The 14,496-nt window shown below is 32.5% G+C and overlaps 1 protein-coding gene across 1 annotated transcript in view; it reads right to left on the bottom strand.

Moving 5' to 3' along the window:
* Positions 1–14,496, bottom strand: part of LOC106478413 (vacuolar protein sorting-associated protein 4B-like) — a 33,482-nt gene that overhangs the window by 13,105 nt on the left and 5,881 nt on the right. Inside the window, exons 2-5 of the mRNA XM_013938956.2 lie at positions 11,422–11,533; positions 9,498–9,636; positions 2,112–2,182; positions 959–1,116 (exon numbers count right to left, since the gene is read on the bottom strand). Of these exons, the coding sequence (XP_013794410.1) occupies positions 959–1,116; positions 2,112–2,182; positions 9,498–9,636; positions 11,422–11,533 (480 nt within the window). The remainder of the gene's footprint in view (positions 1–958; positions 1,117–2,111; positions 2,183–9,497; positions 9,637–11,421; positions 11,534–14,496) is intronic.

Below are 14,496 nucleotides of genomic sequence, written 5' to 3'. Positions count from 1 at the left end.
ATATATATATATATATAATAAAACATTTGCCAAATTATGGTATTCTATGAAAAAATGAATGGTAAATTTCCAAAAAAACATTAATTTTATTGAAATATTATTCAAAAGTAATAAAAGATCATTAGTTCCTATTTGATACTATAAATATTAATTTTCTTTACTTGACTCTCCCAAATGATTGGTCTAGTGCAGTTATCACATCTTGGTGATTTTTTTTTATCCTTGTTTAATAATAATATTATATCTGCATGACTGAAAAGTTGGGATATTGTGTGTCTCTTAAACTTAAAAAAAGGTAAGCTAACATTTTGGGAATCGCATATTTTGAAACATTACTAAAATGCTGTTTCAAACTTGTAAATTTACCAGTCAGTTGCCTTTTTAAAATTTTGTATCATTTATAAAATACATAAAAGTATAGCACAACATAAACACAATCTTGTTATAATTCATGATATTTTGTCTGTCTGTTATCTCCGTCCACAGTTTTGGTCTGAGCATCACCAAAATTTGTCTGCATAGTAAACCTGAACCATGGAGTGTCCTAACAGGATTAGAATCTTGAATTATTTCTTGAGATGGGGTGTGTGTGTGTGTGTCAAATGCTCATAATAGGCCAACAGCAAGTAGCTGATTTCTAAATGCAAGACTATCTTATTGTAATGCACATGTGTGGTGAGATATTAAAGACAAAAGTAAATATTCAGAAATCAACTTTCTGCTTTTATTTCATTTCCACCACACCCATTTTCATATCTCCATTATACTACTGAAATACTGTCCATAGAATGAGTGTAATTGTTAGTAGTAAAAAAGTTATGAAAATGTAAAGAAAGACAAACATAGTCAAAATTGTGTACATTAGTTCAAAAGATATCAAAATTTCATTGAAGGCAAGAAAAAAAAAACAACCAATACCTAGCACTTAAAATTAATAAGAAATTTTCAAAAATCTTACTCCAAAAAGCAAAATTCCTTTCCAAGGTTTTCTTTTCCCCGTGAAAAGATGAGGGAACTTGATGGGAAGTATCACAGCTTCTTTCAAAGCCTCCTTAGCTCCTTCTAACCCAGCCACATCAGCCCACATGACATTAGGTTTTTCCATTACAATAGCACCTGGAAGCAAACAACGAATAAGTTCTTTCTCAGACTCATTAAAAAAAGAGGAATGCCTAATAATTTTCAGACAAATATAATTAAACTTTCCTGAATGCACATGTCATCAGTACAACATAACAAAATGGGTCAATAGTTTCTAGTTCGTAGATTTAAACCCAATTTTTAATATTCAATTGTTATCAGATACTGACATTTTAAACTATTTATACTAATTTTGAACAAAAATCAAACTAATTAACAATACAAAGAAGCTAAAGAAATATAGCTAGATAATTTACATATAGCTACTATTCTGTTAGAACATAAACATCAGCCCTTCATGTTTTGAAAATGCATGAGGGCTGTAAACAGTCCCTGCAAAATATTCCACAGCATCTGCTTGCTGACTGACGCCATATCCTGATTCTTTGTTTACAAAATTGGACAGTAAAAGTTAATTTGTATTGACTGAATTGCACCATTTTTCTATCAACAAAACAGAGTTTCGCTGGCTAAACTGAGGCATGTTCAAAGAGAGCCACTAAACTATGATGACCCCCCAACTAATATAACAGCCCTTGTGGCCTCGTGTCAGGCAAAAAGCAGTTCATCATATGCAAGTTAGGTCACAAACAAATTTGCTAAACTCTTCTTACTAGTATGAATTTGCTAATAATTAATATTCAATTCTGTAATTTAAACTTTAAAACATTGACTCAGTTAAGAATATTCAATGTGTATATATATATATAACAATATAGTTCAAAAATGTCATATTACTGTAACATTGCTAGCCTAGGCCAATTATAATCAAAGTATAGGAGTCAATGGGGTCACAAGAAGATATATGTGAGTACCCTTCAAGCTGAGTCTTTCTACAAAAAAAAAGATTAATTTAAAACCTCTAATTAAATACTTCAGAATTTTTACTTCTTTAATTGCTTCCATTCAGTTCCAATTCTACTAGTTTGAAAACAAACATGTACTACTGAGATGCATGTTTCTATATCTACCTTCTAACTGATTAAGAAGTTTCTTCTTGTCTGGATCATCTTCTTCACTGTCACTGTTATTTTCTTCTTTTCTAAAATAATAGCATTTGTACGCTATTTAAATATGTTTCAATGAATATGATGCAATTATTCAAAAATAAATTAAATATAAGCTATAGTCCTTAGCTAAAAACTTAACTTTATTTTTGTTAATTCTAAATGATGCCAAATTACTGAAAGGCTCAAAATTCACAGAACTTACAATGTGATTTTTACTAACAGTCATTCTGGTAATAATTTTTCTTACGTACATAACTTTCAAGTGCTAATAGCGTTATTAATGAAGCTGTAATCTACAAAAACCAGAAACAGTCATAACAACAACAATAAAATATTTCAAAAATATTAAATTTTGGTCAAATGGTGTTCATTTGTCTTCTATTAAATGTATTGTTACTTCTTCACACCACAGTTGCTGACATTAGAATTTTGTAAGAACACCTTGGCAGATCTTATTTAAGTATTTGCCAGCTTGAATACTGTTAGGTGCACAAGGAACTGCATGAAAAATAATTTTATAAATTGCAAACACACACACACATTAACCCTATGTGCATGGGTGGGGGTCAAAGTGAGTATATAATGATCTTTAACAGAGCACCATTCATCATGGTATTGTATATGATGACAGAGTCATCAACTGTTCATTTTACCCTATATTACTTACTTGGTGACAGTTTGTAGTAGAGGAGAGTAAATAACAGAAATAATGTATATGAATACTGAAAAAAACTATAGGTATGCATTATGGAGGTACTAGAAGTTATGCAAATGCAACATGCAAACTGTATGATGAACAAAAGTATTTTTATTCTTCACATGAATGTTAACATTTTCCTTACCTCAAAATGTATTTCTGATAAATACTCACCTTTACACACAGAAAGCTATTTTCCCCATTTATCTGTCCTATAGATTTGTATTCTACTAGTCTTTAGACAACTACCACCTAAACTTCAGAGATTTCTTATGACTTGCGCTACTGCATAATGATGTTATTATGCAGTAAAAGTCCTCTACCAATAGGAAGGTGACATAATCTCCCTGTGTACTAGCTCCCTCTGTGCTTTTGCACTCATGATCTTCACTCTATTCCTCAGCACCAAACACATCAGATGTGTTTTTACTTTGTTAATTTACTGAGATTTGGGAGGTTTAGGGAACTTTATTTCCTTCTTTTTTTCTTCGAACCATGAATACTAGTTCATGTAATATCTTTTACTACTTGTAGTGCCTAATTTCCTCACACAGGTTGTGTCACAGTTATGGCTCATTGTTCCAGAGTAATTTCAATTTTCTTGCATTCTTAAGCCTTAATTTCTCAGGTATGCACCATTTACTTTTCCCGTGTCATGTCTTTCTTCATCCTCGCCGTAATTCATTTCATTTACCACTACTGGCCTACTTACACGACATCAAGCCTCGCCCTTTCCGTCTATATGATTCTAATTTCCTCATTTTTGTCTTTCTATATCCCCTTTCATGACTATCATGTTTGGGATTGCCCTTGCCTTTTGCCATCCCTTAGTTCTGGCTGTCGCTGCTTTCCACCAGGTCTGGTCTTATACTTGTCATAATGCTCACCCATCTTCCTGCAAGCTATGGAACTTATAATCACTAGGATTCATGTCTATCCTACTCATTCTGCGTGTGAGGTTTAGTGTTTAGTAACAGTGGCTTCATGTAGACTGGTTATTCTTTTAGGTCACACACATGTGCACCTCTTCTGCTGGCCCTTGTGCATCCAGTGGGATGCCACATGGGATTCTTTGACCTCAATGGTTCTCCCGTCCTTTCCTCTATTTTAGTATTTGTACATGTAGCTGGACTAATCCAATATCACCATCTGTGTTCCATTACCTCCACCCATACTGGACCTTCACCTCTTCATCTATGCTTCCCCCTCTTGTTGAGGAGCATCTAGCACATATAACCAGGAAGAGTCCTCTCTCCATACCCAAGCACTTGAACTTCTGGTAGACTGTCAGGCATGATACCATTATTGGCACTACTCATTTTGTTACTTTCCATTCCAACAACTCATTGTTTTTTTTTCTTAATTAACTGCCATGGGGATTTCAATCCAGAATACCTTGTTTTCCATTCCTGGACCTTCCTTATTGGGCCAGTTCTCAAATAGGTTGGTTTCCTCACCCGGCATGTATTGCATACTATGTACTGGGTTGCAGACTGCCTTTTAGCCAGACCATTCTATCTACAGCTGGTCTCTTTGGGACTCCACTCGTTGTTGCCTAGATAATCCTCTTACTTTCAAACTTCCTCTCTTCTGATCATCTGTTCTCCATCCCTTGGTTCTGAGTGTTGCTGCTTTCCACCAGGTCTGGTTTTATGCTTTTCATAATGCTCACCCACCTTGCTGACCTTTACCTTGGGTCATCTTGGTAGTACCCCTATGGCTGGCTTACCTTTGGTTCCCTCTCTTATGCCACCTGAAAACCTAACCCCTTCTCCTGCCTATTATATACACTATTGCTTCAACATTTCCCATCTCCTTTCCATCACAAGATCTTGTCCTTCCACTTTCACATTTCGATTTGTCTGATCCATCACCCATTGAACCGGACTTTCCTATCTGGTACTCCTTTCCTTTTTTATTATGGGGATTATTCTACCCAGTCCTTTTACCGGATTTGTCTGATCCATCGCTAATTGAACCAGACTTTCCTATCTGGTATTCCTTTCCTTTTCCATTATGGGAATTATTCTACCCAGTCCTTTTACCCGTGTGGAGGGAATGGCTTCTGATGTTGGTTCATTCATCACCACTTTCCTTCTGATCATTCTACTGTTGGACATCTTCCTTACCGTTACCAGGCTGTTTAATAGAGTTCAGCTGTTTCTGCCTTTGCTAGTTATTGGACAGCCTTGTCTTCATAGTTTCACATTCTCAATACTGCAAGGTGTTTCCTCCCCTTTTCTCTCCACCTTGTTCTGGTCCTTCCTCATCCAAGGACATACCCTGTTCCCATGCCATGCCCAACTGGAACTTCAGTGTCATCCTGAATGTTCTTACCCATGCCCCTTTGAGCTATTGGCAACCTGTAACTTCTACCACTTTCTCTTTAGACATATTCCTCTTACTTCTGGCTTGTCACTGCCCTTATGCAGATCTTTATGCTAGTGACTCATCCCATCTATTTTCCATTGTCCTTATATTCTTAGTTCTCCAGAGCAATCCTTCACCCCTCAGTCTTCAGTTCTTCGAGTAGGTGACCTCTACTCTCCTACTCTCTCCTTTCCTTAAATCTTACTTTTCTATGATCATTCAGACCTTTGTGCCCTGGTCATTGCTACTTATCTCGTACCTCTCATTTTCAGGGTTTCCATCTTTCACTCTACATTCCCAGGGTTTCCTCTTCCTCTAGGGACAACTCTCCTCTTACCTTTATCAGTAGGGTCTACCACATTCTTTGTTTGGTCTACTCCACATAGAGGGTTGTTGCTCACAGATGGTTCACATTTCATCCCATCACATTTGTCTCCTCTCTCATTCTCTCACCACTTGTTTCTGAAAGTCGCTGGACAAGATCCCTCCAGCTGGCATGTGACTACCTCACATAACTTCGTTGCCCACTCTCTTTACTGTCTAGCTGTCTCATCTCCTGTGGATTACTGCCTGCTTCCGTTGGCTATCTTCCAGTCTACCAACCGTCCTTAGTCAGGTGAGTACATTCTCTCCTTTTTTTTCTAGCATTGTTCCTATGAAGCTGCTAGGTGGTTTGTGGTGCTTCCCAGCGTACACTTATTTCCCAAAATTCTGCATCAAGCTAGAATAATGGAAAGTGTTCATATCATCCACCCTGACTTTATATATGCCCACTGCTGAGATGAGGTATTTAAGCAATATTCCCAGTCCTTATCATTCTATGGGAAATATTGGAATTGATTTGAACCATGTAGATACCGATCTCTTGGCAATAAGTAGAAAGACTAAGACATTAAAAATAAAGTACCAAGACCACACAATGAATTCAGTAAAATATTAAAGGAGGTCAAAGATCATATATGTGAGCCTCTCTCTCTCTATTTTCTGTAGGTAAATAGACAGTAAGCAGATGTCTGAGGAATGAAGAGCTGGTAATATTACTACTATTTTTCAAGTGTTGCCTTAGAAACTATAGAACTATTAGTCTTACTCCTGTAGTGGGAAACATTTTAGATAGTCTGATAAAAGAAGCTTTATAAAATCATTTAGTGAAACACTATAACATGAACACAAGTTTAAAGATTTATCAAAGACAAATTTTGTTTTACTAATCTGCTATCTTTATTTTTAAGGATGTTACTTGTTATCTAGACAGTGGAAATGGTGTATACTTGGTTTATATAAGTTTTCAAAAAAAACTTTTGATAACGTACTACATAAAATTTTTTCTAAGGATATTACATTAGTAGAGAGTTAGAGAAGGACTAATTAATTGGACAGTGCAGTACCTCAGAAATCAGTATTTGAGCCTTTGCTCTTTTCTTATTTACATTATTGACATAATTAGTAAATTAGTAATATCTGTTGATGATAAACTCTTTGGAATTTCTAGCCATACTTAGGACTTTGAGGTACCATAGAATGACTTGGATCAATTGGTACGCAGAATAAATGACCTTTAACCCTTTCCACACCAGGGTGGGCATTCAGTGATAGCCCTTGATTTTTTTAACTTCTTATAGTGGATACTTAATCAAATTGCATGCAAATTCTGAGAAACATATTAAACAGTGTCTAATTTGGCTTAGAAAAATAAATATAATTTGATTTAGTTTTTTATAATACTTTAGATCATGAAATTCCAAAAAACTCTGTTGTGAGACACTTTTTGTAACCATTAAAAATACTTCTTTTCATCTTGCAACATAAACATTTTTATTGACGATCAAAGAGTTTCATTTTATATATCCATCACTTTGGACTTGGTTGATTTTCATTACATATTTATTTTGAAACTTTATTCTGCCATTTACAATGGCCACCACTTATGGCTATAAATCATAATAAACACAGTGTAAAAATACAGTGATCCAAGACTTAACTTTTCAAAATGGTGTTGGGTCAAGCTAGCTAAAAATATTCTAGGTTGAAATAAATTTATATCTAATAAATATAATTTTTCTTCAGTAAATTGTAATCATTTCATTGACATGCATTTTTTGAACAAAATAAACTTAACAACAGTATTCAATAAATAAGGATTTGAGTCAGTGGATTATTTTGCTGTTGCTGCCATACTCTCTAAGCCTATTAAGAAATCTAATTCATTTTCAAACAAATATAATTTAACATGACAATATGTTCAGAAATGGAAAGAATATTTAAAGAAACTAAAAAAAATCCCAGGACAATTGTTTATTCCCGACTTTTTTAAACTTCCCACTATATTCCTTTGTTTTTCTCTGTAGGAGCTACATCTAATCACTTTCTCAAGAAACCATACATTATTTTTCATACTGTGTTATTTACTTTACATTGACATAAATAGTTTTAATATTCTCTAACTAATGGTATTCAAACTTTGCGTGTAGCTATTTTCAACGATGTTCTTCATTAGCAATTGCTTCCACCCCTTCATGACTTCACACAAGAAATGTGAATGAAGGGTCTGTAATAATAAACTATTAGACAGAGAAGGAAAATCAAGAAATTGTTTGTTTGTTTTGAATTTCGCGCAAAGCTACACGAGGGCTATCTGCGCTAGCCGTCACTTATTTAGCATTGTAAGACTAGATGGAAGGCAGCTAGTCATCACCACCCACTGCCAACTCTTGGGCTGCTCTTTTACCAACGAATAGTGGGATTGACCGTCACATTATAATGCCCCCATGGCTGACAGGGCGAGCATGTTTGGTGGGACGGGGATTCAAATCCGTGACCCTCAGATTGTGAGTCGAGTGCCCTAACCACCTGGCCATGCCGGGCCCAAAATCAAGAGAAAAACAAGACTTGGTTAATTGTATTCTCAAGGGATAATAGTGTCTTAGCAAATGAAAGCCTATACATTGGGATGGACAAAAAAATGTTAAAAATTCAGTAAGTGTGTTTCTTTACAGGCAAGGCTTCTCAAAAATGTGCAGAAGTCTAAACTTTTTTTAAATTTTCTTTTTACAAATCACACTATATAAATGTTACAAAATAACAAATTATCAATTCTAAAAAATACTTTTCAGGTAAAAATTGTTGAAATAGTTAGAATTATTATTTTTACTTAAATTTTGAAATTTCATGTTTAGGCATGCACTTGACACCTTAAAGGTGTTCATTAGTCTGGAAAGGATTCATTAATATAAATATAACATAATATATACAGGTTATCACAATTAACAGATCTTGGCATAATTGTTGATAAGTCACTCAAGTCACTGAAGCAGTACTTAGTTGCTGTTAGTAAATCTAATAAACGTTTAGGGAGTGTTTACTTATCTGTCTACAGTTAGGTCTCACTATGAATTTTGTACTGTTTTGGTCTCCTTATCTAAGAAAGAAAATGAATTTATTGCAAAGGGTTCAGAGGAGGGCTACAAGGATGATTTTTGGGATGACAAGATTATTTTACAAGGACAGGTAAGGATCTCTTGGCTTAGTTTCTTTTAAGAAAAGAAGGGTAAGAGATGATTCTACTGAAGTTTACACAACTTACTGATGGTGTTGACAGGGTAAATACCTCTGGTTTCTTTTTGCTGTATTCTAAAGATAACAGGATGATGAGACAGAAGTTCAAGATTTAGAAAAGACATACTAAGCACCAGTTAATAGTTCTATTTTTCTAACATGGTGATTGACTTATGGATTGAAGAAAGCACACAATTTCTTTATCATCTAAGCAGATTAAGCCAATATAATTAGAGGCACAGCTACCAACATATCCTGCTGAGCTTTTTCTTGTACCTAATTGTATTCTGTGTTGATGTGACAAAAGGAAAAAATTAAATTTCCTTTCCAGAAAAACTGTATCATTAATTCAAAGTTTTATAAAAGAATGAATTATAAATTATAAAGACATGATTATCAAGAATAGATATGATTTTTTGGCATTTACAAAACTTTGAATTAATGATACGGTTTTATTATTATATTTTTTTTACACAAAATAAGCATCGCTGTTAGAGGTGCAAGATATCCTGTTCAAGTTATTGAGATAAATTCTGTTTGAACTGATGTGTCAAATAGTTTTACCAATTCCTTACTCAACAATTTTATTTTGATACATAAATTTAACGTTAAAGTATTTTAAGACATAGACCAAAATGGTACATATTAAAATCATATGACAGTCACTATTAAAACTATATATATAATTATTCCTAGGTAAGCTGGTAATGAAATATTTTTCTCACTTGGATCCATTTTCTCCTGCCTTTACTGGCTTCTTTTCCTTATCCTTCTTCAGATAAGACTTAAGTTTTTCTGCTCTTTCTAAATACTGGGTACATTTAACACGAATACTTTCCTTAGCTCTTTCACTCTGTGCTTCATCTGCAGAAAGAACCAATTTCATTTCTTTTTGAACATGTCAACATTTCTATTTTTCCTTTCATCTTTTTCTTAAAGAAAACATTCGCTGCTGTTTATTAAATTTAATCATGGACTAGTAATAACGTGAACCACATTTTGAAAGAAAAATTGTTAATTAAATTCTTTTAGTTTTATGACTGATAAAGTGTGCACATTAATACACTACTTTAAACAGCCAAGTTTTTTATTCTATTCCACTTTACTATTCATTAATATTAACACTTGGTTTGAAAATTTGTAGAAAACTGAAGGCTATTTTTTTTATTATTTTTCTAAATAATGCATATCTCAGCTAATAAGCCAAACCTATTGTGATTACTATGGAAAAGCTTCAGAGGAGGTCTAGGATGATTCCATGGATGGGTTATCTTATGGAAATAGGCTAAAACATCTTAACTAAATTTTTCTTGAGAAATGGAGGATAAAAGGAGATCTGACTAAAAGTTTATACAATTATACAGGATTATTAGATAAAGTTCTCCAATTTTTTGGTGTTGTTTTCTGAACACAATAGGATGAGAGGACAAGTTTAAGACTTGAAAAAGACACCAATTAACACAATTTCTGTTTTTTTAAACAAAGTGATTAACTTGTGGAGTGAGTTTCTGTTGGCAGTAAAGTGTAGGCTAGCAGTTTTATAAGGGTTTAATAAGAGAAGAACAGATAATTTCCTCGGAAGCAAGGAGTGGATTTACATTTTTTTTTTCTTCAGTGGAAGGTGTGTAGGAAACAAATTTGAAGGGCCAAATGGTCCCTTGTTGTCAGTAAGGTTAAGTTCAAAATGTAATCATACTGGTAGCTTTAATTCTGTCGTCATGTGGCTAATGTTATGCTCATTATTGCATGATAAGTTTTAAGTGTGCCACCATATGGTAAGCCTATCTATTCTACAAGTATATAATATGGTTATATGCAACAAATTTAAACTATCAACCATAATTTGTGATCAAAGCAAGCTAAACTATAAATCAATCTGATAATCATTAAAGCTAATTAAATATACTTTTCTTATGTTTCTACTTATATATCTGAATGTATTGTTTCGTCAGCTGGGTACCCTTGGTATTAATGATATTTTTAGCCATAATCCCAATAATATCTCATGAGGTTTGGTCAGCTTAGGAGACTAGATTAGTCTTAAATATATATATATATATATATATACATCAAGCTAAAAATGCAAAACAATCTTTATAATAAAAGTATCACAAATCAAAATACAAGAGCTCAATCAAACCCAAAAACTAGTTACAAACACTTATTAGCAAAAATAGTTAATTGGGGGCAGAAAATTGAGAAATAAATAAAAAATTGCAGATTCTGTCTCCAGTAATAGTAAGTCAAAGAAGCTTACTCTGGAATGCTAGACAACTGGATTTACAGACTTTATGACAAGTCCTAACACATAAAATATTAATAAAAAAATAATGTTTTAATATTTCACATAACACAAGATGCAGAATTTTTTTTTTCAAACTTATTATCAAATATAAATGAACTATTAAAATTTTGGCTATATTAATACTTGAAGGGAATTTGAAAACATTTTTCTTGCACTCTGACACCTGTAATTGGCCACATAATCTTTACTCAGGTCTTTCATGTTCCTGTTCAGTATTAGAAAAAATATAAAGATTAACATCAAATAAGTGCAATTTTCATCTAAGCCATTGTGAACTACTGAAAACCTCAATTTGTTTCAGCCTTGCTGTTTAAACCTTTTACCACTCACATACACATACTTACATTTAATGGCATGAAGAAAATATTCAACCCCATGATTATACAGTTTGAAAGCTTCACTGTAATTCTTCTTCCTGTCTTCTTCTGTAGCCCTTGTCACCAAATCAATAGCTTTCTGTACAAAATAAATAACTATGTAAAATACACTTAACTGAGATTGTTAAATATCAGAATGTCATTACTTATAAAAAAAAAGATGTATTTTGACAATACTTAACAGATAAATAAAATATTAAGATACTGTCTACAGTACTAATAAGTAAAAAAAAAAAAACTTACCCTGGAATACTAGACAACTGGACTTAGAGACACTTTATATTAAGTTCTAACACATAAAACATTTTTCAAAAAATCTTTAACGTTTTAATATTTCACATAACACAGAACTCACAAAATTATTTCTTCCAAAATTTATAATCAAAGATAAAAGAACCAAACTATTAAAATTTTGGTTATATTAAATATTTACAGGGTTCTCACAATGAAGGATCCTGGACTCTCAGCTCTCTCTCAAGAGTCCCATAGGTAAAATTTAGTAAACTCAAAAAAAAACATTTCTCTGTCAATGAAAAACTTTATTTACAATTTACACTGAATGTTGTTTACCTTTAAGAGTGTAAAGTAATTTTCATGATAAGATTAAAACTATTTTTCTTCTGAAAATTTTCAATTATCATTTTTCATAACCCTAAAAGCTCCTAAATAAATATAAATTTCTTTTTTTCAGATAAACACTATATTTTTATCTGTTATTTTCTTTACCCTAACTCTGTATGAGGCTGGTTGATTTGACCAACTTCGTAACCACCATAAGAAGTTAGGAAATAATTATAACTTTCTGCTATGTTCTTTCTGGAATGACTGCAAACTGTAACAGAAAACCATGCAGTTGTTTATCCTAAGCAGCTTAAAGCTTGTAACAGTATACATCTATTATATATAATTTTTATTCTTTTATTGCCTTTTGAACCGTCTCTATCTACTATTTGTGCCATATAAATTGCAAATCATGTGGTAAATGTGCAGCTCACATTATGGTATCGAATTACATAATGCACGGACTACTCCCAAGTGTACCTTATAAATATTATTATTAATAATATCATGATATATATTACTTTATCTAACCTAAAAAAAATTAAATTTTTACATTTTAGTTACTTTTATAATAATAAATAAAGAATAAACTGTGAATTTCTTTTTTTGCTCTCGACTGTCAATGAAACTTAACCCAACTTTTTTACACTAACTGTACTACTGAATTAAATAATTTCCATTTTCGTAAAGCACCAAAGAACACAGAATAATAACATGTGAAAAAGAAACAATGTACCATAACTATAATTATTTTTCTGTCTTTCTAACTGTGCTACAAAAGTCATTCAAAACTCAGCTAAACTCATTGATGTGTTTCCAGTGGGTATAAAGTTTGAACTGGAAGGAAAATAGACAATTCTCTGGACAGACAACTACGTAATATAATACATTATTTGACAGAGAAAAACGTGGGCTTTCTATTGGTTATATAGAATGTAGTACTATTGTCAAGTTCTGAAAAAGTTGTGACAGGTGGGTGTGGCAAGAAGGGTCTGATTTTCTATTTTATTGCTTTGTAACTAAATAAGATTGAAGGTTATGTAAGTTAGGCTTTGCGTGAGCAATGAAAATATTATAATAAGTAATTTAGATTCAATATCGTACTTCTCAGAGGGGTGGTAAAACATTAGAGAAGAGGGGATACCTAGATAACAAACGTCACAGTTCTCATACTAGGGGAAATTGAGAATTTTAAAAAATATTTCCTTATAAAATAATAACTTAAAACTTAAATAATACTAAACATTGATTTATTATCTACATCCCGATGCTGAGTTTCTTCATATAAATTGAGAAGAAAGTAGTTTAACTCTTTCAGCATGGGCTCGGTCCTTGGGACTGACCTTGTACCCATTTTGTGCTTGTTATAGTTTTCAGGCTATAACTTTTAAATTAGTGAGTGAATGTTAACGAAATTTGGTACATTACCAGTAAACATTACAATGCTTTCATATGCAAAATATTAAAATTTTTCATTAAGTCTTAAGGTTTGTAAAGCATTGTTTTTCTCATGCTTTTTTTCTTTTCGCATGTTGCCTATCCATAATGCAAAGTAACTTTCATTTTAAGATTAAAAATACTTTTATGCATCAGAAACTTTTCAAATTTCACATGCAAAGTTTTTGTAATATCCAGATAGTTATCAAACATTTCTTAAGAAAAAACTTTATATTTCATCTGTTATTTACAGTAATGAATCTCTGTATGGGTTTGGTAGATTGTAAAATACAGTCACATTTCAATTATTATATATGTATATAGATTATTGCTATTTTGAAATAAGTTCTTAAACTTATTTTTCTTAAAACATAAAACAGTAAATAAAGAAGTAGAGCAATCAATTATCTCTTCTAGTTATGACCTTTGTATTCAGTTGCTGTTTGACATAGGTTGCCAAGCCTTTAAAAAATTTGCACATGGAAGATAAGAAACAAAATAATTTTTTAAAGTTTTATATACACATTTGAATAACTAAAAATCATAAATTACTACATCTATACCATAGAATTCCACTATAATTTATCAAGAGTAGTATTTTTAGTCTAAAAAAATATGAAATTTCAAACAGACTAAAGGCACACCCAACCTCCTACAAATATTGGTTCAAAAGAAAGAAATGGCATCCAAGCCTGTTAAAATGGCAGAGAAAGCCACTAGGGGAGATTCTGAGATTCCGATTGGTTATTCGTGTCATATATAGAAGTGTGTATAAGGGAGTGTTTCCAAAAATGGAAAGAGGTGGGCAGGGTGCCACTGTGTTTGATTTATTACATGAGCAATATCTTAGCAAATAGAAAAGATAAGATGTTCTTATTTTATATTCTAGCTTGTTAATATCTGTAATTAGTGTTTTGACTTCACTAACATCTAATTTGAACCATTGGTGCATTCAACATACCATGTGACACACAAAAATCAATGTTTATCTGTGTTTTTTTAATATTTACTTTTAAATTAAGAAACTCTGTAATATATAGTACT

This window comes from Limulus polyphemus, unplaced genomic scaffold, assembly GCF_000517525.1.
Source record: "Limulus polyphemus unplaced genomic scaffold, Limulus_polyphemus-2.1.2 Scaffold209, whole genome shotgun sequence".
Lineage (NCBI taxonomy): Eukaryota > Metazoa > Arthropoda > Merostomata > Xiphosura > Limulidae > Limulus > Limulus polyphemus.
This window is presented reverse-complemented; position numbering and strand designations above follow the sequence as displayed.